This window comes from Calypte anna, chromosome 2 (genome assembly GCF_003957555.1).
Source record: "Calypte anna isolate BGI_N300 chromosome 2, bCalAnn1_v1.p, whole genome shotgun sequence".
In the NCBI taxonomy this organism is placed as follows: Eukaryota; Metazoa; Chordata; class Aves; order Apodiformes; family Trochilidae; genus Calypte; species Calypte anna.
In genome coordinates this window covers 31,256,957-31,281,840 of record NC_044245.1, presented here as the reverse complement: position 1 = coordinate 31,281,840, position 24,884 = coordinate 31,256,957, and the positions used below count along the sequence as shown (strand labels likewise).

Below are 24,884 nucleotides of genomic sequence, written 5' to 3'. Positions count from 1 at the left end.
AAAAACAAATACAGCAAGTTAGACTTGGATGTGAAATGAGAGCAAGCTCATTGAGCACTGATATGATAAAATTTCTTTGCATTTTTTAGAAGGTGACAACAACGCTTTATGTTCTACAGTCTGAAAGAGCAGACGTGGAAGTCATAGGAAAAGTTACCACAAATTGCAGGAAAGGAGAAGAAGGAGAGGATTCCAGGTAGGTACTGACATGCACAGGGTTGTAGAGCTTGCCACAGACCCCTTTCTAGACAGTATTGGTAAAGTGCAAAGACATAGGATAAAAAGTTGTTGAAGGAGTGAAAATAAAAGGAATGCAATTGTTTTTGGCACAGAAACATCACTCCCATCTTCAAGTGGATACCAAAGAGAGCAGAGATGAAAGACATCACAAGATCCTAAAGTGAAGTGATGGATTCAGTAAAAGTGTCAAAGAACAAGGAAAGATAAGTACTGCTTATGTGCAGTGTAACAGTGGGTTAAGACCACCATGGGACTAAGCAGGGAGGACATGACATGAACTTTGAAATTACTGATCAAGAAACATCCACCACAAGACACAGAGGTGTTCTGATAAGAATAAATAGTTTTCAGGGAGAAATGAGACCTGTGTATCTATCTAAATAGATAAGGAATAAGCCAAATTAATTCCCAGACATTGTAATCAGTAAACCAAAGTAAACTAAATAATCAGCTTGGCCTAATTCATCCTGTAGTAATTTCTGAGACTCCTTTCTTAAAATATATAATCCTATCTGCATAACACATATTTCCCCAAACTAAATTCCACTGACCATGTAAGAAAACATCCATGCCTTATTGCAATATGTACTTGCTACAAAATAAAAAATCATGTGACTATGATTGGAACAACTCCACCATATTTCCAGAGGCATTGGAAAACTGACTGGAAAATAACTGTCCCAATTTTTTTTTTTTTTTACTATGGTTAGTTCACGTATGGAATCTATTGAATCTTGATTTAGTTTATTAATACAACCTATGTGATAAAATATGGGGCAGGAGGAGGAGTGTGTCTTTCTAAATTGTTACAGCAGAAGAAAACATCTTAAAACCCAGTTTGGGTTTTTAATGTGATCATGGCAGATGAAATGCTTTTACAAATGAGATATACTGTGTTGCTGGAGGCATATCTCTGTGCTGGTAGCTCTCCAATCTCAAGAGCCCCATTTTCACAACATGAAGTCACAGATTGGCAATTGATAACCTTGGTACCATTGGCTCAAAAAGCTGATTTTTTTGGACTAAAGAGAACTTTGAAAAAGTTTTATTAATGCCCGAGACACATTCTGGATACATCACTACTGTAGTTCCCAAGTACATAGTCCCTTACAACAGCAATATTTATGGACATGCTTTCAGTCACCAAGTATTTATTATTTAGTTATAAGCCTAAGACCATAACTGATTTAGTATAAAATGTTCAGTTTCTTCTAAATATCACATGCTAAAGCAAGAAACATTTTTTATGAGTCGCCTGAAAAAAACCTGAGATTTTTCCTGCCACTTCACCAAAAACAGTCCAGACAAGACTGTTACTCTTCAGCCAAAGCTAAGGGCAATTTTCTACTGGCTTAGTTATAACTGATGTATGCCAAAAGGTATTTTCAACAAGGGCCAATTTTTCTGCTGGGAACTGCAAAGGCATATGCATATAATAAAAAGTGAGTAAAGCAGGTTAAACTGCACTTTTCCACCCTCCTCCACAAAATACAACTGTGCTCCAAGAACTGCAGCTATTTACAGTGATCACAGGAGTGGCAAGCCTAACCTCCCAGCAACAAGAGGAATCAAGACAAGGCAAATATCGTATATGTTATAATCATATCCTACCTCCCTGTTATGAAAATAACTTTATAATGATCAAGGTATTTATCTCAGAAGTGGAATGAGAGTAACGTGAACTGGCACTGGAGAGGGGATGTTAAACAGGTTTTCAAACAGACAGCACTTTGTTCATGCAGAGCCAAGAATTCGGATTTATATCAACTTCACTGTTGGTACACGTTTGTGCTGTTTTTGGAGGGTGTACCATTTGCTTTTTTAAAAGAGAAAGCCAAAACATAACTAGCAGCTTATGCAGCTTGATCATGGTCCTCAGACTGTTGAGCACTAGCTAAGGCAAGAAGATATGAAACCATCTAACCCTTACAGAGCTTTTTGCCTTAAATTCTGTACTCAATCTTGCTCTAGGGCATCAAGCAGCCAGGCTGTCCCTCTCCACAGATAACATGGCCTTCAATAACCTCCATGTAGCATCACTTATGTGAAAAGCTGCAGCTTTTATGCAGTATCCTGCAGTAATCTTTACCTTTCTGTTTTCAAGAGCTGCTGCAGAGTGGACAGGCAGTAACTGTCCCAGCTAACACACAACTTAATTCACTTTTAACTCAATTCACTTTGGCTGAACATGCAGATACAATGAAAAGCATTATAAAAATGTTACAGAGGGGGAATTTTTTCCATTATTATTGTGTCCGACACTTACTTGCTCAGATTACAAAGACAAATAGAGTGCCTGTGTTTTAGCTGCCAATCCTAAAACCAAATCCTAGAATTAGGGTTTCCCTGCCCCCTCTTCCAAACAAGCAATAATTCTCTCTAACCTTTTCAATGCCATGCTTTAGAAGCACACTGTGTCACCACTAGTTGTTCTAAGAAGGTTACGAGGTTTAACTCAGAATCAGCTTTAAGAGGTCCTCAACCTTGCCCAGAAAAAGAGATTCCAACTATTATGCATTATAATAAATTCCCAAGATTACTTGAGCAAAAATACCAGACAACTTTTCTTCCCTTTCCCTTTTTTCTACTACAGACTGGATTTGTTAATTGGTTTTACTTCTCTATTAAAAGTTGTTCACTTTAGTTTCACTGTTCACATAGGAGATGAGCTGCACATGGATTTGAAAATATCCTTAACCAGCAAGAGAAAGCAGTTAAATAAAATTCAGCATTTAAGAGTCCCAGATGTTTGCTATGAAAAAGATGTGTAAAAGGAAGATGCAAAATATGACTGGCCCTGGTAAATACTGAGCCCTGGAAAAATGATTCTGCAAATGTGGCATGTGGGTAAATAGAGAAATACATTTGTAAACTTGGAAAGTGAGAAGAAACACCTATTAAAACAAACAAGCAAATAACCCACCCCTGAAAACAAACAAAACAAACAAACCCTTAAACTTTTTTTTTTTTCTTACTAGTCTTTAAATAAAAAATATAAAAAATACAGTGTTACTCTGTTCCTAAAAAGAAAAATGGACTACTCTGGAGAAGAGAAAAAATAAGGTGGGAAGGTAAGAAATACAAATGAAACATAAATAAGAGCTATACACCACATCTGAATAATGCAGTGAAAAGCATTCCTAAGGCACAAATCTTAGTGGCTCCATTCCTACTCTGTCAATATCTCAAAGACTTTTGGGGCTCCCCAATTAATCTGCATTCCCATATGAACATAGCTCCCTGTGAACATGAGAGACAATACAGAGGGTGGCAAGAATGATACAAAAAGCCATCAAAATGTGAAGTAATGCAACAGTCTGTCTCATTGTAGGAGTTCATACCTCTGCAAACTATGCAACAAAATAACCAAGATCTTCCTTTTTTTGCACAATGTGCAAGCTCTGACTGAATCCACTGGAGAGAAAATGCTGAACAAGGCAAAGGAGGAGGAGGAAAAAGTGGAGACCTCTGCCAAGACATTGGGAAAGCTCTAGCAGACAGGGACAGTCATAGCTCATGCTGGAGCATAGCAAATGCATCAGAAGCCTGTTGTGCAATGACAGGTGGAGATGGGAGTTCCCAAGCAGTGTACTGACACTTCCTTAGTTAGGGAATTATATAGACACTATGCTTCAAGGAGGCTCCTCTCTGAGCCTTCATGTGTATATGTGTATTAGCCCCATCCCTCGGAAAAGTTCCATCGCTTATATGAATGTTGTATTCAAGAAGAAACCTTGGAGAACAGAAGTCTCACACAGATGCATATAAACTCAAGTTTGTCATGTACATTTATCAATTCAGGTGAATATTTTTTTGGTTTTTGTTAGAAAGATGCATATAGTAGCATTTTGGGAAAGGTACTGCCCAAAGTAGCTACTGGTATAGCAGTTATGACTCACAAACAATGCTTAAACCACAGCCTCAAACATGACCTTGACTGTGGGAGACAGAGCTATTGACTACTCCAGTCTGACTTTGTTCCCAAGCTGCAATAGCGAATGAAAACAAGCAAAATAACCTTGATATTATTCACAACACAATCTTTATTTCTTGGCCAGCTTCACTTGTAGCCTCTCCTTTCTATGAAACTTCCTGCTTCTCCAAGAGATGGTTATATTTTGTTGATGCAATCCACGTCTGCAAACAATGAGTCAAAGCCTATTAGGCTTCTGAAACCAGCCTATTCTGTCTCTTGCAAATAAAAACATACAGGACAATTTACTGAGATTGTATCATTAGAAGGGGTACATTTCCCACAGACATTAGCTTTTATGGCACAGGTTTGATGATGTTTGCACAGCTTTGTGCCAGTTCCATTGCAAAGCATATGGAACCAGAGAGCTTAAATTTTTTCTTTTTCTTAAATCCCTTGATTTAAAAGGAACTCCAGGATGTGCAGAGCTGTGTTAATTCCCTTGTTTCCTAGGACAGAACATGGGCAGAGGAATCTTTATACTCTAGTCATTTCCAGCTGCTAGAATCTCCCTTGGAGTCAGCCAGCTCGGACACAGTCATGCTGCTCAAGTGAAGCCTGAAAGGCTACTGCTGGATTTCAGTGCTAATTTAATTTCCTGCCTATTAGTGAGCACTGCTACCAAACAGCACATCAGCAACCTAGAACAGTCAGTATTTTCCTGGATGTACTATAAAGTCTTTACCTAAACATGAGGTTGTGATGAATATAAAGGCAGATACAAATGCCTACTTTTTGCCTGCTTACATAGGTCAACTTTAAATAAAAGATAAGTCTGAACTGTATCTTCCACCATCTTCTGTAGTACCACCTCCTCAAGCCCTGGTCACTTTCCTAAGCTACCTTTTTGTTGCATATTTAGTCTTCTCCCTCCAAATTCCCATTTTGTGCCCCATAAGAGCACTACATCTTCCTCACACTGTGCCCTCATTCACAAACCCAGAAGCAATGCAGAGGATGGGCAATGGCTCAGAGAGATTTATTCCCTAAAAGGGTCACCTCAGACCACCAGAGGTTCTTAGTCCATAATGCTACAAACAGCTCACTTCAGTTTATCTGCATACACCGTGAGTTAGAACAAACCTACTTTGCATTTCAGACCATAATTGTCAAAGCTGAAAACCAAATGTAACCAGTCCCTCAATTCTGAACACAAAATGATAACCAAAACGTGCTCTTACAGGAATTATTCTTAAAAGTAAACAAAAGTCTCAAATGAAAAACTCTGTGTGCATGTGCAGCAAGAAGACATATCTCACTTAAAAGAAAACACTGGACACATAATATATAGTTTACATTCACAATGAGAAAACTCCAAGGATATTAAATAGAAACTAGAGAGGATAACCACCACTTTTTAAGGACTTGTAGTATGCAGTGCACAAGTCTAGGAGCAGCACTTATTCTGCAGGGCTATTTAAAAAACGTTATTGCCTTCTGGAATACAAAGTGTTTGGTATTTGTTATTTCAGTAATTTGCTTTTCAATGGAGTTTTCAGTCTTGAAACATAGTTATTGGCCTTGAGACAAATGGAACGTAAAATCTCTCTGGGATTTTCTCCTACATTATGTTTGTTACTGTTATGATCTTGAATGTGGAAGCAGTTAGATATCATATTTTAATGAACTGTGTGATAGCATAGCACAAAAGACTCTTCAGTTCTCATTTGATGATTAACAGCTGAATGAAAAGTCCTTCAAAGGTGAGTAAAACTACAGTGCTTTTATGAATATACAGATCAGAAATGGATGAACACAAAGATATTCCAAGAGAATGCTGAGAAATTAACTTCTCAAACAGGAGATACATGTGGGTTTTTTTCACAAACAAAAAAACCCTAAACCAACCATACCTGTCTAGGAACAGATAGTGGCCACCCTCCACTTTAGGTGTTCATAAGCCTGTTAGGTTTTTGTAACCTGGCGTGAAGACTACATAAAACATGACTACAGCTTGTAAAATATGCAGACTTGCATACTAACTGTAACTACTAGTGCATATATATTCTTTTAATGCAAACTTCTCCATGTTCTTCTGCAATAATTATTCACATACATGTATGGTCTGCTGGTGTGCAGTTTGAAGCCTCTGTATGGAACAGCTTCGAACACATCAATTCAATATATTAAACAGGTAGTAGTTTATTTAATGTTCTCAAGTAATGCCGCAACATTTCTGACACTAAAATGCAATCCAACAGTTTTGCTTAGATTGGAAGAGCATGCTTGCTGATGTCATTAGTTTTATTTAGGTAATTTTGCATTCTTTGTGCCAGAGTGTAAGCCTTCTCAAGTTTTATTATTTCCTGGAAGTCCTGTTTGTACAAGAAGGTGGGATCTTGGTTCAGCTAGAGAAAGCCCACATCTGAAAGAAGCAAGTTGTCCTCAGAACTGTACTAACGCCTGTCACCCTACAGAGATGAAATGGAAATAAATTGTACTCTTAAGTGCAGTAGAGCAAGTGGAATTCACTTAGCCTTATTCCCTTGTACACCAAGAAGAAATTTATTTTGGAAAGGGCAGTTACTTGTTTAATCAGACTTGGACTACTTTTGCAATGCCACCATACCTCATCCTGTATTCATAACACAGCTACAACAACAGTAAAATACCAAAAATATTTAAGTTTTCAAGATCTGAACCCAATGAAATATTATTGCTAACAACTTAGATCCCAAATTAGGGGGCAGAGAAGGGGCCTGAGGAAAAATAAAGATATCATTCCACCTGCTAAATTCATTCCACCTGAAGCTGAATCATTTTCCTCCTCCAATAACTACAGTTAAAATCTCTGTCTTAATATCTTCTGACATTTATTAATATTTTAGACTCACGACTGTCACTATGGGTAATAGCAAGCATATGACAGTGAAGTCACGGGAAGCATAGAAACATATGAAGAAAAAAGCCAATTATGAGCTTTGCAAACTTTTCAATTTAGGCAAATATAGACTCAGCTAGAAGCTGCTTTTTTGGCAGCTTTATAATGCTGTAAATTCCAATCATCCTGAAACACATTTTGCTCAAGGGGTTATTCTTGTTCTGCCACTAGAACAAGGGGGAATCCTGAATGGTTGGCAAGAAGCTTACTTTTCTTCTTGAAGAAAGGTTCCATTACAGTGGACAGTGAAGTAATTCATCAGAGCCCAGCTTCCTTCCCAATAGCTAAACTAAATAGCCCAAGTCCATTTATGTACACTGCCAAAATGGAAAAAAAAAAATAAATCTTTTAATAAAGTTCAAGTGCTTAGGGAAGAATAACAGATCATATCCTACTTTGTCTGTCATAAATTATGCCTATTTAACTAGATCAGAAAGAAGTATGATATCTTTTCACTGGATAGACAAAAGTCAGCAATGAGTAATGGACTCACAGAGGAGCTTTGAAGACAGATTTTGTTGGAAAGGAGGACATAAGTGGAGAGAAAAACACCAAGGTCTTAAGAATTTGATTAAGACAAACCATGAAAGTTTATTAACACAAAGGAATTTATATTCTTCTCCAGAATTTTATTTCCAGTAAATTCAATTTGAGAAGCCAGATTTATGCCAAAATATCTGCACCACGAGCTACAGTAAAAGCACAGGACAGCTGTTGAATATCTTTGTTGGTGACATGGATGGTGGGATCAAGTGCACCCTCAGCAAGTTTGCTGATGACACCAAACTGTGTGGTGTGGTCAGCACACTGGAGGGAAGAGAGGACATCCAGAGGGACCTTGACAGACTTGAGAGGTGGGCCCATGCTAACCTCATTAAGTTCAGTAAGGCCAAATGCAAAGTCCTGCTCATAGGTCGGGGCAAACCCAAGCACAAATACAGGTGTGGTGGAGAATGGATTGAGAGAAGCTCTGAGGTAAAAGAACTTGGGAATGTTGGTTGATGAGCAGCTCAACATGAGCTGGTAAGGTGCACTTGAAGCCCAGAAAGCCAATTGTATCCCAGGCTGCATCAAAAGAAGGACAGGCAGCAGGTCAAGGGAGGTGATTCTCCCTCTCTACTCTGCTCTCATGAAATCCTGCCTGGAGTACTGTGCCCAGTTCTGGGGACCCAAGCATAAGGAGGACATGGAACTGTTCGAATGTGTCCAGAGGAGGACTACAAAGATGATCAGAGGGCTAGAGCACTTCACCTATGAAGACAGGCTGAGAGCTAGGGTTGGTCAGCCTGGAAACTCCCCAAGGAGACTTCATAGAAGCTTTCCAGTGCCTGAAGTAGGCCTAAGGAAAGATGGAGAGGGCACGGAGAGGGCCTCTTTTGGAAGAGCATGTAGTCACAGGGCAGCTTTAAACAGAAAAAGGATTGATTTAGATTAGATATTAAGAAGAAATTCTTGGCTGTGAGGGTGGGAGACTGCAAAACAGGTTGCTCGCAGAAGTTGTGAATGCCCTCCCTGGAAGTGTTCAAGGCCAGGTTGGATTGGGCTTTGAAGAACCTGATCTAGTGGGAGGTGTCCCTGCCCATGGCAGGTGGGTTGAAACTAGATGATCTTTAAGGTACCTTGCAACACAAACCAGTCTATGATTTGGAAAGATAACATATGATTTTAGTGCCATTAATGTATTTTTAAAACACCAAGCAAGTGTTAAAGCTCAAGACACGAAACCATTCCACTTGTTCTTCTTGCCCTGACCAAACTCCTTAAATCTCTACCACTGCCTAAGATACACATTTTCATACTTAAAATGCATGGCTTCACTATATGAAGTTTTTAAAATGTACATTGGTGATAAATAAAATAACTCATGTATGTGGTATGGATTCCAGTTGTATAATAAGGCCAATGTTTCTTATGTCAGGCTTGTTCTAATGAAGTGAGATCCTTGGCTTCTGAGGACTTACTCCCCAAAAGTAATGATGACGAACACAACTTTCTGAAAAAAGTCTTGGTAAATTTAAGCAGCCCATACCAACTTACACAATTTGCTTCTCTTCTCATACCTCCTTCTGTAAATAATACAAACTGTCCCAAATTCAAAACACAATTAACATGGACATGTCATCATGTGTTCTTTCTAGGGACTTGAAAATATATACTTGAAGTATAAAAGAGATTATAATTGGTCCTCTTGTTGAATATACAACCAGATAAGGGCTTAATAAATGAAGATTTTCTTATGATTCTCTAAAGCTGACATTCAGACTTCTTTGATGCTCTGGAGATGTAAATTTAAGAGATATTACTTTCATGGAAAATCAAATCTATTCATTCAGGCCTCTTGACTAGTAGGGTACAACTCCTGCTTGCTCACTTGTTGCAGCTCCAGCCCTCGAAAGCTTAAGGATCAGAAAAGAAGCTACTGCTTTTTTCAAACTGCAATACAGGGTATTCCCACTGCATGCAACTTTCAGGCTGCCTTCACAATTTCTTTCAGCAGAAGCATGTCCTAAATGACATAGAGCCAACCTTCCCAGAACAGCAAGGCGTATTGTTCTTCTAGTTGGTAAATTGCCCATCTCGTCTCTTTTCCTACTCTCATCCCATCTCAAACATCTGTAGCAAGAAAACATTGTAAATACTATCCATGCAACCACCAGTATCATTCAACTTCCAAAAAAATATAACATAAAAAACCCTACCATATAAAACCCCTGAAGAAACATGAAATAGCAATAGATTATGAGAGCTGTACAATTTGCAAGGCAAATTTGTGTGTACTGTTGGTATAATATGCTCCTTGGGCAATATGCAGACTAGCAAACCTCCCCCTCACTGTTCCCCAGAACTGCAACCTACAGCCTTCTAAAAAACACCCAGGTTGGCTTTCCAAAGATGATCCAACACCCCCATGGAGCAGATCACCCACGCAGATTCAGGAAATTAAAAATGTGTTTTCTCTTCTTCTTGGATTGTTTTAAGCCTTAGGAAAAGCAGAACTGTCTCAGTGCTGGGTATCCTATACAACACAGATTCTTCCATTCAAACCCAAAAGAAAATGGGCCAGCACAGCAGGGAAATCAACAAACACTAGTTAAAGCTATAATGATGTATCATTTATTTCAGACTTTTTTTTTTTTGTTCTTTTTGTGCAGGGACATTTACTGACAACTTTTCCTCAAAAATCAGTTCTTCCATGGGTGGTTTGAATGACTTTTCATATTCCCTTGAGAAGTAACACAGTAATTATTTATGAAACTTTCAAACAAGAGGGAACATGCATGAGAATATGATGTGACAAGGCTGGCAAAACACCAAAGACCCAGTGAGTGAACACTAATGAATCTGTTTGGCAGCAGAAGCCATGCTATAGGGATAAATCAATTAACAGTTGTTCCTGCCACGATCACACATCCCCTGCTTTCCCCAAACCCCTAAATGGTTTTTCCAAATGACACTATATGACTGAAAATACCATCTTTTAAAGGGTCAAGATTTTTGCCAACCATGACTATATAACAGAATAGTTTGTGTGATTTAGGATTAAATTAGGACCATCCCGTCCCTGTGTAAACATCAGAAGTAAACGGCTTATTTGACCTTCATAGAGGAATAACTACCTAGATATATCTGAAAGCACCAAACACTTTATTTTTAAAATTTTAATATATGTAAAACCTTTGTTTTGAGACACTGCTGAAATATGAACCAATATCCTCAGTTAACCTCGACCAATCAATCAGTATTTCTCAGTATTTAAGCTCCTACAAATTTAATGTGTTAATACAGCAGGAAAAAAACCCTAGAGTTTCAACAGGTTAGTTTCTGAACCATGCAAGGGAACTGACTTGTCTGCACGGAAGAGAGCACTTACACAGCTGGTTCACACAATGCATACACATGTTCTTGCTGAAGAAACCATCTTTTTTTCAGTTCACTGGTTTACATCTCTAGGATTTTGTCAGGTTTTATTGTTCAAATATAAATTTGAGATCTGTAGAAACCACTACGAAACAAGCTTCATTCTTATGTCAGGTATTTGTTTTGGTTGGCTTAGTGAACTGCAAATTTCCTTTGGCAAGACTTACTGAACAAGGCACCCTTTGTAGAAAGCAGCTACACTAACCTTTTTATCTGAGCTTACAGAACCTTTAATTTGGTTCTGTAAGCTCAAACAGCTTTGTGAGATTTCCTTTTGAGCCTCTTGTAACTCCAAACACAGGGCCAAATTCTTCTACCTTTACTTATTACCAAGAAGTAACAACTCACGTCTCAAACTTCAATTCCCAGAACAAAAACCTCAGGTAGCATCACACTGTCCATTTTTATTTATTTAGAAGAGCCACAAATACTCCAACAGGAATGAATTCAATTGAGTTCCATGTACATTTCATATTCCTTCCACTCTCTTTTAGAACTGGAGGTTGAATGCAACAGATAGGCAGGTTCTGCCAACTCTGCACATAAATAAACTGATCTTGCTGATGGCACGGGGACAGCATGACACTCTTCTCCATGCCCAGCACTGTCAGGGCAGAAGCAAAGAGGAGTGGCTGCTTCAACAAAGCTGGGCTGCCAAATAGCTGTACTTGGAGCTGCTGCCCAGTGTCTCTCAGAGCAGTTTTTGGAAGTCCAAAGAATCCAGGTGGTCCTGCACTGGCTGATAGTGCTGCCACACACCACCACCAATAATAATGAAAAAATTCACGTGCTCATTCACAGAAAAACAAAACACTCTTCTTGCTTCAATTGTGGTTCTAGCCTGTAAAGTGATTATGTATGAAGGAAAGAATTCAGTGTGATTTTCAGCTTTCATGAATTAGCAGAGGTTTCAAATGAAGAGGAAAAAGCATGGGCTATCCGAGTCAGTCTGCCCAATCTGGGAGCTGCTGTCACAATAAACTTGTAACCCATGACACATCACACGTATATTTTCACTACTAAGCGCAACACAGAGCCAGCATTCTTTGGTGCAAAAGCCCCATGCTCAGTGCTTCTCTATGACATTCTGTCCCGATGAATTATTTGCACTAGTGTGTACCCAGGAGTTACACTCATGAGCAACAACAGCATTACACTCAGGCACAGAACTGTTCTCTCCATGAAGTTTCAATTAGCCTTTCAGCTCAATTACACTGCATAAAAAAAGATTCTGGGATACTAAATACAAGATGTCATGTTTCATAAGAGATTTAAGAATATTATATTTTATTTTTCCTATTGACATTTAGTTTGGTTTTGAATCCAAAATATGAAGCCAAAAAAGTAAAATAAATTATCCTATGAAAGTTAACAAATTATTCCATTGTTTTTCATAGCACTGGGCAAATCCCACTGAATTAGGCATGAATTTGTCACACATGCAATAAAGAACTTAAGAGTAATACATTGTTCCCATTGTAAATCTTATTTTTAGAGGTTACATTTAAAATCAACTACAGGCTTAAACTTGCAATTATAGCAAAAGAGGAAAAAAATAAAGAAAAGTGACTGACAACTCGATCTGCTTTTCTGACCACTACTGTCAAAGGTCCTTTATGAAATACTTCACTAACCTGATAGCTCTGCCTGATTTAACTGCTGTACGATCTAGGGTGCATTTGCTCAGACTGCTCTCAGCCTGCAAGCATCAAAACTGCTGCCCGGGGGTTGGGGAAGCCCTTCCACAACTTGAGAGGTGACCCTCATATACCAGAGCCTTGGCCACCACCAGTATCAGGGACTGTCACCATGCAAGTAATCCCAAAGTAAAGAGACGACAATCTTCGCCTAACTCTTACCAGTTTTAAACGCTGCTACTAAATGCCACATGAACGATGTAAAACCGAGTGCCTTCTTCCCCAAGAAGTGTCTACCCCCGCAGCTTGTGACCCCCCCGGGGGCTCTGTATGCCGCTTCTCCGAAGCTTGCGGAGGGTGACCGGGCTCCTCGGCAGCCGCAGGACCCTGAAGCGTGACACTCCTCGTGGGCTCCCCACGCTGCCGGGGAGCTGCCACGGCTCTGCCAATGCTGGACGCCCCCAGCACAGAGCTGAGTTCGCACTAGCGGTGCTCTGGCAGTGGGAAATTTAGGCAGGGGCCATCGCTCCAGCCCGGCTCCCGCTGCAGGTACCCTCCGCCCGGCAGGGACGGGGTGTGCCCGCGGCGCCGGGCAGCCGCAGCTGTCAGGCTGTGGGCCGGGGACAGCCACCCAAGCTGGGCATACCCTCTGCCCCAGCACGGCCCCTGCGCGAAACTCAAACCCAGCCACAACCCCAAACAGCCAAGGGCACGGAGAGCAGCCCGAAGGGCTCGGAAACTTACGGCGCTGGCAGAGTCCCGGCACGGCCGCCAGCGGCACGGCCGCCAGCAGCCGGGCCGCCCCCAGGAGGGCTCCGGGGCCGCGGTGGCACTTGGGCACGGAGACGATCCCCGCGGTGAGGCACGCCAGCAGCGGCACCCACATCATGCGCCGCGGCCGGCACCGTTCCCCTTCCCGCTCCCTCGCCCTCTCCTCGGAGCCGCGTCTCGGCGCAGCGGCGAGCTCAGTCCCGGCCCCCGCGGGGGCGGCGGCGGGGCCGGGGGAGGGGCGGCGGCTGCGGCGGGCCCGGCACAGGTAGAGCGCAGGGCGGCGGCGGGGCGGGAGCGGGACGCAGCACCTTAGGGGCAGCGCCCGTCGCGCCCCCGCGCCCCGCCAGGGGCGGCCCCCCGGCGGCAGCGCCGGCGACGGTGCCCGGGCCGAGCGCGGAGAGCTGCTCCCTCCATCCGCTTCCAGCCCGGCGCGTAAGGGGCGCCCGGCCGCGGGGAGGCACTTGACACCGCGCGGGGAGCGGCGGTAGCCCCGGCTCCGCACCTCCCTCAGGGAAACTACCGCCCGGCGGCTGTCCCCGCCCCACTCTCCTGTCGTCCCCCGCCGAAGGGCCGCGCCGCCAGGTGGGCGCTGGCCGCCGCCGTCCCGAGCTGCCGTCGGAGTCGCTTCTCCGCGCCGCGGGGCCGGGCTTGGGGAGCGGTGGGCACGGGAGCGCGGCCGGCGGCGCTGGGCCGCCCCTGCAGCCCAGGCCTCCCGCAGAGCCGCCGGGCACCGCGGCGATAGGGGCGCGCCGGGCCCGCGGGTCCCCCCGGTTGCTAGGAGACGGCAGCGGGGCAGGTTCCGTGGCCGGGGGCGGGCGGAGGCGGGGCCGGTCCCGGCGGTGAAGTCATTGCAGCCGCCCGCGCCTCTTTGTTCGGCGCCGGCTCGCGGCACCCGTTGTTTGCACCGCCGCTGCCCCCCGGCAGCGCCAGAGACCGCCGCGGGGAGGCGGGCGAAGGCCGCGGGCACAGCGTTGCCCCGCCCGCCCTTCGCCTGGCCGGCGGTTCTGGTTCTGTCTCCGCGGGAAGCCACAACCGTCACCCAGGCCTCCTCCTCCTCATCCTCACTCCCGAGTCGCTGTCCCTGACCTCAGAAACACCCCCGATCCGCCCTGCTGCCAGCAGCACGCCCGGCACTTGTTACGGGCCCCTCGCCCTCCCGCTGACACCTCCCATTTGCTTCACGTTACCTCAAAATACCTCTCCTCCTGTTATCGCTCCTATCGCCCTCCCCGAGTAATTTCTACTCGGAGTTTCCACCTCGTGGGGCGAAGTGGAAGGAACGCAAAGGTTAACCCTGCCCTGGGCCGGGCGGAAAGTACCTCGCAACGCAGCCCAGGAAAGCCCCGCCGGGCCTAGGTGCGTTCTGCCCCTCCCGGCCCACAGCTCCTTGGTTTTGTTTCCTCCCCCACCCGCGCCCCCCGAGGGCTTTGCTCCCGGAGGAGGCAGTGGGTGATGGTTTCCCAGCAGGTGAGACGCACCTGGGCACCTCATCCTGTCACACCGGACTCGGGCCACTGGGCCTCTGCTAAGCAAAGAGCGGGCAACAGCCATCGCTGTGTCATCGCTTCGTTTCTGTTACTGCCGGGGTGGTGTCAGTGAGCGCACGGTCCCAAAATAGTATCTTGAGGAGACAACCAACTGTGCCTGTACAATTAATAAATTGTGCGAATGCAACGGGTGTAAATATTGTGCTGTTTCACAGTCCTTAAGAACGAAAGGCTGCTGTAGCTTTCTCAGACCCTGCACTAAGCCTGGCGGTGCTGAGATAAGCGTGGTTTTATCATCCACACGTCAAAGGTCAGAAACCAAATACACACTGTGTTTCTTCAAGGTCACAGAGGCAATGGAGCTGTCCTACACTCCCACTCTCGAGAGTTTTTAAACACTGCCATCTTTCTGCTTCACCTTGGAAAAATCCCCCGTTTCAGATATGTCATTCCTAAAGCAGCCACGGCTCAAATGGGGATAATGGGATGTGAGAAAGCCACGTGCACTGATGGTGATGTACAGGGGTGGCATCTACATGACTTCAAATAGTATGGCATTGTTGACCTAAAAGCACCATGATTTCAGAGGTTGCAGTTTCAAACTATGTAGGCAGTGAGTTAAATGTCCCATGAGAGCTCAGCTGGGTGATGCTCTTTGAAATGAGATGCACTCGTGGCAGATGAACTGAACTCAGCTTGCTCCTGTTTGACACCGAAATGTCTAACTCCTAGCTGCAGAGTCACGGTGATTCAAATGTATTTGGAAAAAAACAAATCCAAGACGAAACAGAAATATAAGCAATTATCTTCAAATAAAATGCCTGCAGAGGCAAAAGCCACTGAAACTGAGATCTCTATCTATTAGTCTGTTATTCTACAGAGTTTTATAATGGAAAGTGTGTGATTCTATGTTCTTACATTACACGTATAGCCAATTTCTTGAAGTGTTGTAACTGTGCTTTCTGTCCATTTACTTTATTGAAAACAAAATATAATTCTCTATCACAGTGCCGGCGAGTAGCCTGTCTTTTCAGGGAACAGTTTTGAAAATGTTACATCTGAGATGGATATTTACCAGAGCTGGTCAAAAAACCCAAAGCATTTCTTACAAAACCCATGTTCCTTTTTTTGGTGAAATATTTCCAACCATCTTTCATGTGCCATTTCATGGGGGAGAGTCCAAACCAAGACTGCAAAGGGAAGAGTGATGGTGTTTCAAAATTTCAAATATCAAAACTTCTAAAAAATGAACAATACATCATGTGTTCCCTAGCCTGTCACATGATTATCATGGCATCTTAGACACAATTACAAATCCCATAGGAAGTATCTCGATACATTAAATTAGTTGCACTTTCCTCCAACTTTCCCTATTTTATTTAAAATCTTGCTGCAGTACAGTAATTGTTTTGGATTTGGTGGCTGCACTTGATGCCACTGACATGCACATTGTATTTATTTCCTATATAGCTAAATAAAAGGATCACATGGTTGTCTGTCAAATACAATTGCATTTGCTATAGCTTGGGTTCTTTTTGTTTTTTGCATATTTGAATCTAAACTGCATCTGCTTCATATAAATAAGTCAGTGTATTTAGCAAGTCTTTTGTAGCTTCTCAGTTTAAAATGATGGAACATTTCAAATTCAATAGCTGTTCCCAAGAAATAGATTGCCAAGGAATCATAGGCCTCTCACCAGTCTTGTGGGCTATGAACAATCCACCTTTTGTATACAGTAAACTTCTGTGTAATTTCCAGATGTCCTGTGCAATACACAATTTTTTTAACAACATGTAATTTTGTCCTCTCGATGAAGTTGTGATGCATTTCCATATAAAACATTAAAACTGCACATTGTTTCACATTTCTGGACTCAGTTCTCATTATAAAAACTGACAATATCAACTTCCAAAATAGAATATTTACTCCCCAAAATAATATTTTTCATTGTTTTTTCATTAATTCCTCTCTTAGTTACCTGTCCACACTACTGAACTTATTTATACACATGACACAGAAAGAAAATAATGCATTTTAAGGAAAAGGAAGAATCCAAAATGACTGATACTCCAAACAGTTTTTCTTGAAGGCTTCCTTTGACTTCACATGAGCATTTCATGCTGGCTTACAAATCTTGCTTAGGTTTGCAGCTTCAGTGGCCTCAGCAGGCCTCCATGAAACAATCTGGCAACACCTGATGCATCATCTTTTTGCATTGACTTGCTTGAAGCTAATACTTTGGTCAATGTTATATGAGACAGCTGGAATAAGACCTTCTGGTTTCCATACATTTAGCCTAGAGTCTTGTGTGTACTGTTTCTAACTATTCTTATTCGTCATATATTTGTGTGAGTTTAACTATAAGATGATTTTTTTCTGATCTAAGTGCCAGTAATATTCCCTCTCTTCTGCCTTTATACAGAGAGTTGCTTGAAAACCTCAGCAATATGCTTCTCTTGCTTTCTTGTACAACCAATCAAATTCTAAAATGCTTATATTAAAAATAATGTATGTAGGCCACTAGGAATCCCAAATCTTGATTTTGTGTGCTTCAGTGCTTCCTAGAAGCCCATGGAAGGAAGTATTACGATGTAGGACAATAATGCTGAAATATTTCACACCATTGGGAGCAAAAAAAATTGCAGCTTAGATTGATTCTCAACCAAAGTGGTGAGTGTGCAGCTGAGACAGCAGTGACTTCTCAGTTGAGGATGTATCGCTCTGTTTAGGGTTTCTAGGTGAAAAGCAATGCTTTATGCTCTATACAGACACTCATTTCCTAGGACATCTGCAGTACAGACAGCTGATCTATAAATTAGCGTTGAGAGAAGGTGGCCTTGTCCTCATAGAAAGAGTAGGATGATTTTTCTAGAGGCAAGCTAGCATAAGAAATTCTTTCCACAATCCAACTAAGATGCTCAAAGCATAAAAACATGTATTTTAACAAGTGATCAAAGCTTAGGGTTGTTTAACAAAATGCTCTAATAATCTCTTTCTGGAAGTATTTCCTGAAAAAAAGCCCAGCAGGCTATTCAGTTAACAGATGTATTCTGAAAGAAGAACATTTTAATTGTTGTCACACACAGAGTTTTGAAGAATACTGTTACACTAAGATTTTTCAGTACCTCCACTATGCTTTTTTTTATGTGACAGATCTAGTATTTCAGATAGAAGTTGTTTTCTTCCTTTTGACATGTAAACTTGTGGCATGCTTTGCAAGCCTTTCTGACTTCAGACAGAAGAGCTCCCCTGTGGCCTGTCTTTAAAGTGTAAAATATACCTGGGCTTCTAAATGGTGTCATTAGAATTTTCCAGACACTTCATCACATATTTGCATGCACAATGGCTTGATTCCAGAAAAGAAAAGGAAAAAAGAGAAGTAAGCCAGATAAGTTATTTCATTAACCTTACTTCTCTGGGCTTTTTGCCTGAAGGACCAAAGACCAGAGCCCATTTTCCTGTTTTCCTTCAGTGATTAAGAGAGAATAAAGAGCATACTGTTTTACTTAGTTTTATATTCAGAAAGAACTGCAACGCACCACAAAACACTCATTACAATTTTGATGCTAAGTGTATGGTTTTCAAGCTCCATGGAGAATGGAAGAAGGTGAGTTTTTTCTTTTGAAGATCCAGGGATGCTAAGGCTGCTGTGCTCCTCTGAAATCACACATTTCAAAGGACTGTGACATAAACAAACAGCTTTTTCATTTCTACAGAGGACCAACAGCCACTGTGAAGTTCAGCAACAGTCATGCACTTTTATCAGATAATTTTGTATTGTTGCAAGCTGAAACTATCCACGTTACTCTGGCACTCCAGGTGTTTTTTCTTTCTTTTATCTCCACCCATTTCCTTCTGTTCTTGTTGCCTGTCTCCTACCTTTCTCTCTGATACTTGAAAAAGGCATGTAATTTCCTCTTACTTCTGACAGTCAGTTTAGGTGCCAGACCAGTGACTGTTACACATAGCTTGTTTATTTTTCCATTTTCTTTTTCCACAAAATTTAGTTTTCTCTTTTTCTGGATTGAAGACTATTTCTCCCATTCCTCCTCCCTCCCCCCCTGCATTAAAGTTATTTTTTACTCTTATATTTTTTTTTCCCCCCAGTTACTTCAGTTGGGTCCTCAGACACTTTACAGGCCTCTTGCTTTCTCTATCTCCCCCCTCTGCTTTCTGCTTCTTTCACTTCCCTAGCAGAGTTGCAAGGTCATGATTGCTGCTGCTGCAGCTAACTTAAGCAGTGCTGCAATTTCTCCCTCATCCTCTTTCCATGTTATTTCAGTCCTCCTCTGTCCCCAGGCTTTAAGATATTGGGTTACCAAAGTGGGAGATGAAATATTCCATAACTATACCACAGGCCTGACATTTTGGAAAGTTTTCAGAGAAAATTCCCAGGTAAGCCACTGTCACCATTTCATATGACTGTTCAGCAGTCATATTTCTCAGAGGTTTCTTAGGTGATATTTTACAAGGAACTAGTAGAAAGAAAAAGCTAGTAGCTCGTGAAAGATAGGAAATATTTCTTGGGACTTCTGAAAGATTAAAGCTCATCCCGAGAAACTACTGAGGAAGTAAATTGTTAGAGGTTGGAAGGGAAAGTTAAGTTGTGGTTTAGAAACAATGCTAGTATTGTTTATCAGAGATTAAAGTTGAATTTTAGCACAGTAGAGACTCTATAGATCAGACTCACAAGTATCCTACAGTTACACTGCAAAAATTTGTAGCAGGGTGATTGCTGACTCCAAATCATTTTCTCCTGTGCATGGTTAAACTGCTCAATCTGGTGCACTGACTGGTGGCTGATGAGTGGAAAAATCCCACAGGCAAGCTCTGTGTGTGTGTGGTACAGGGGAAAATGGGGAGGCTTGGGAACCAGGACTGATAGAGTGTGTTTTTCTAGAATTATCAAAGGTTTTGATCCTCTCTGATAGGATTTCATCTGGTCTTGTCTTCAGTCTTGAAACATTCTATGCACATTATAGCCAGAATTCTCTCTAAGGAGTATTTATCTGCATATCCTCTCCCCTCTATAATCAGATCACTGCTCAAGACTCACTGCTAACATGGCAACTTAAATTAATCAAGAAATGCTTAATGGTGAAATTCAAGAAGGGGTTATTCAGAAATTGTAAAAACCCCACAACATATTACTTAATGATTTTTGTAATTATTTCAAATGTATATATGTGCAAATATCTCCTTTCCTCTCAAATCCTACTAATCCTTAGATTGTTATCACTTTGGCATAGGAGTGTATGTGTTGGGGCAGCACCTCATAGAAGTTCATCCCTACTTCTGAATTTTTTTTTATTCACATCAATAAAACTTCTATTGTCCAGTTCCAGAATACAATAGAGCTGTAGTTATTTGGTTTGCTATTTTTCCTTCATGGTATAATAAGTGAGATTCACTTTAAAATAGTGTATAATGAACTTGTGGAATTCATTGGCTTCAGATAAGGACTTCATAGAATTTAAAATATATATTTATATGAATTTTATGTACCTTTATACTAGCTAGGATAATAATTCATAACAGAGCTAAGCTTTCATGCTTCAGAACAAGAACCAGCATCTGTCTGGGGCTACACAGAAATTTCCCCTGCAGGCACACAGTGATGTGGCCCTTTACAGGTGATTTCTGCCTTTGCTGAAGCATCCGGTACCAGCTGCTACTGAAGTCAGGATAAGGCATGAGAGGGACTATGGGATTCATGTACTGCTATGGCAGACATGCTACTTTTTGGGGGACAGACAATTCTAGCCCAGTTTGAAGCAGTCTAGGAGTAACTGAATTGTTCAACAATATTTAAATAATCAATATAAACTGAGGACCAAAATTAAGGTCCCTCTATTAGCATATACTTGATAAAAACACACAGCTACCTTAGGATTTTCCAGGCTTTATCTTCTTATCTCATATGGAAAATATTTTGAGTTACAGTCAAACTACTAATTTGTCCCTCTAGAATTTAGTTAATTTGATACTTTTCCAGCAAATAAAGACATGGCACACTAGTGGACACTAGTAGGTGAGGGGAAATAGAAGCTGCAAAACAATTAATTAAGCCTGACTGTATTTGAAAATGTTTCTGATTAGACTACTTTGGCACCATTTTCCATCATGAGTGGTCTTTAATTCAGTGGCTGTTAAAGAGACAGACTTTAAATCAACAGAAGTGTTAAGGTTAATGGAGAAATGACTGGGTGAAGTTGTATAGATTATATAATATGGTGGGTCAGGAAAGATGATCATTATAATAATTTTCTTGATTTATATTCTATCAGTCTTCTAAGTAGCCACACACTGCTACAGGTAATTAACAAACCAGTATGACTTGGCCTCGGGGGATAATGGAACACAAAATATGAATTTGAAGGATATGTGTCCTGACTGACTCTGAAACAAGTCAAGTTTCTTCCCATGTGTGGGTGGAAACCACTGATACTCTTGGTTTATTTTTTAGTGTATTGTTGTCAGCTGGTTTGTCCACTTCCCTACAAGAACGTAAGAGGTGCCCTTCCTGTAGGAGGAGAGGGTAAACCAAAAATAGAATGTATCAGATCTTACTGGGAGTCAAAATGGAGTTGTATGTATAAGTCAGAATGAAATTTTCAATCTAAAAGCAGCAGAAATATAGTTCTTTGTTGCTTATAAATTCTTTGAGCCTATGATAATATAGGGGTTTTTCACTCTTGAAGTATCTCCTACTTAATTTGTTCTTTTATTTGCTCTCTGTGCTCTGGGATGTCAGTAAAGTAGTATAAACATATCACAGAAATTATAAAAAGAATATGCATTAGAATTATGCTAACACTAAAAAGTTGAGTACAGCTTGATTTCAAATTATAGCAGTTTTCTTTCTACAGCAGTTTCTTTCTGTATAGTACTTTCTGTAGTAGTTTTATGTTTATACTCTGTGGCCATATCCCCTCAGGGGCTTCTTTCTCCTTATTCAGATCCTCACTCTGTATTCTACAGTCTACCAGAAAAGTTTTGATGAGATCCACTTATCTGAGGAACAAAACATAACATTCACTGCATAATCGTATGAATTTTAGACACATAGATACATTATAAAGTTTCTTAACATACGTTTTCATTATGTAAAACTGGTAGTTCATTGAAATTCAAATATTTATAATAGATTAAAAATACCTGTGCAAGAAGTCAGTATTGGCCACCTGGTAAAAACTGAATGAAGAAGAAGCAGTGACTTTGAGCTGATTGATGGAAACTGTAGAGAGTTGTAGCTAAATAGAGTATTGAAGCAGAATTCTGTCTCGGTGCAAAAAGGTGTCTGTGGCCATGGTATTCTTTTCCTTCTGAACTCCTACTATTTTCAAGTAGCTTGAATTTCTGAAAAGTGCCTAGAGAGCCACCATTTCTCTGTAGAGACCATAAGACCTGCACAACCTGCCTGCCACCCCTATAGTGTTACCCAAATGGTGGCTGGGCACATACCATCTGGCTCTGTAGCAATCTATTGCTCAGTAGTTTATGCTTTCTTTTATATTGTTTATATTTTTTCTTTGTTCTAGGTTTCTTCTTTTACAAAAAAACAAACCAAACCAAAACAAGTAATGGATAGATTTTATTTTTTTTTGCCAATTTTTAGATTGGCTTTCAAATCCAAAGCATACACAAAGAAAGCAAATAATTCATAGGGCTGTTGGATTGTATAAACTTTTTTTCCTTGTTTTTATACTTGTGTTATCCTTTTTTTTTTCTTCCAGAGCAAACATTCCTCCCCCTTTAAGCTTTTTCAGCCATAGGGACTGTAGAGGCTGCCTGTAACACTACTGGGCAAGCATTTTTCCATTCCAAACACAGGGCTGTAGTCTGATGGTGTTCCTCTAAAGAAGAACACGGAACCTTTAGGTGGCAGTCAAGGGCTACCATTTGAATCTCTAGTTATTAGTTCTGTGGTTTATGGTCTCTGCTTCAGGTAACAAAGAGGATATGATGAAGAATTCATATCTAAACCACCCAAAAGTAAAGCAGAAGGAATTTCACCCAGGTAAAAAAATATTAAAAATCTGATCTTTCTGGGTAGACAAGTTTGTTCTTGAGAGCTCTCTCTGTGGTCTCTTGCCCTTCTGTCACACTCTGCCTCCTTCAAAGTACTCTTCAAACTACACCCTAAAATCTTACTCCTATCGATAACTCTGCTGTAAAAATGTCATTCAATGGAGTGCTTTTATGTTGTTTCCAGAACGTGAATGATACTGTGTGTCTAGACATGAGAGGAGGTTGGAAACCCTTGACAGTCCCTGAAATGCATCTCCTCTACCCCAGGGCCCATCGCAGGGTGGGCAGGGCTGCTGGTCCTCTTGCCTCCATGGGGCTGCAATGCCTCTGAAATGCTCCTGAGCAACCTGGGGCATGCCATGAGACACTGTGACTCCAAAGATGCTCATTCAAACTATATTTTCAGGCATATTAGACCTATGCCAATCTAAAACAGAGCTTTGTGAAAATGTTTTGTGTTGTGTGTGGAGTTTCCTTATTTTATTTTATTTTATTTTATTTTATTTTATTTTATTTTATTTTATTTTATTTTATTTTTTCTTTTGTTTGGTTTTGGTTGTTTTATTTTTTTAATAAAAGAATGGACTTGTCAAAAGCCTGAAGTTACTTTGCTGCAGCAGATGTGCTGAAATGCTGCTGAAATATATTCTTGCAATATGTTAATGTCATCCAGAGATGTCAAAATGTTTGTTGTTGATGAGAAAGGTATTTGAAAGAAACTGTAGACTCTGGTGACTTTCTTTTAGGGACAAAAGCCCATCCTCGTTTTTACAAATAACTGCACAGAGATAGCTTTTGACAAATTTTGATGCAGAAGTTTTGGTTTTTTTTAAGCTTGTTGTTGTTTTCCTGGAAGAAAACATGGCCACATGCGTATTGCATTTTGGGGAGTTAAAACCAGAAAACGAGATACTTACAAATAACCTCATTTGTTTATTTTATTGTTCCCAAAGTTTTTTGTTGTGTAATTAACAATCACATGAAACTAGAAATCTCACTGTTTACCTCTGCAGTCTAATGCAGCATATATTGTCTCACAGAAAGGTTGAAATATCAGACACAGCAGTGCCAGAAATCTACGTAAGTGCAGAACAAACATCCCAATTCAGCAGTGATACACTAATTGTGTCCTCTGATTACAAACCAGATGTTAAAAATCAAGTAGTTTAACTTGAATGGTTAGTGATTCCACAATTAATAAGATTGATTTACATCAAGATTTGCACTAGAAAATATGACTTTCTTCTAAACAACTAGTAAATGTAGGTGTATCTGATTATGTGGGTATTTATTAGGTAAGATTTGGTTTTCTCCGCTTCTCTTTCTTTCTGTCACATTCCCTACTTTGTGAGTACCCATGTGAATGACTGGGGACATGTGTAAGCCCCATTTCCAGTATTTCTGAGTCTTCAGGTACAAGCAAAGTGTTTCCAGGTGACTGACAGTTTCTTTAACACACACTCAGACCTCTGCCTCCCTGCAGGGCCTGTTCACTGGTTTGTGTCTAGTTAGCTCTCAGTGGAAGCAAAAAGGTGAGTGAGCCTGTCTTTTCCCACCTACAGAGATGTGCTGTGCTGTTCTTATTAATGTTGTTATCCCCGTAGTCCCCTGTGTTGCTGCATGTTAGTTCACCTTCTGTTGCATAAAAAAGGCAGTCATTAAGCATTATAAATTCTTTGGATTTTAATGGTTTGCTCCCATGATCGGCCCCAAACTTCCTCTCATTCAAGTCCCTGCTCGATTGCTTTCACCTCCAGGAAGCAAAGAATAAGGCATCTAATTCATGTGGTTGAAATTACTTAGTTAAGAGAATGATCTGAGCTGATGTGGAATATAGCCAAGATACCACAAAACATGTCTTTGTGATTCGGGAGGCACCAGCAGTGGTTTACATAAAAAAAACAAAAGGTAGAGACAAGTTTTCCACCTAAAGGACACTCCTCCTG

The 24,884-nt window shown here is 41.1% G+C and overlaps 1 protein-coding gene across 1 annotated transcript in view; it reads right to left on the bottom strand.

The window, feature by feature from the left end:
• Window positions 1-13,588, bottom strand: part of ITGB8 (integrin subunit beta 8) — a 49,456-nt gene extending 35,868 nt beyond the window's left edge. The window contains exon 1 of the mRNA XM_030445802.1: window positions 13,394-13,588. Coding sequence (XP_030301662.1) covers window positions 13,394-13,538 — 145 coding nt within the window. The 5' untranslated portion in view covers window positions 13,539-13,588. The remainder of the gene's footprint in view (window positions 1-13,393) is intronic.
• Between the last annotated feature and the right edge of the window lie 11,296 nt (window positions 13,589-24,884).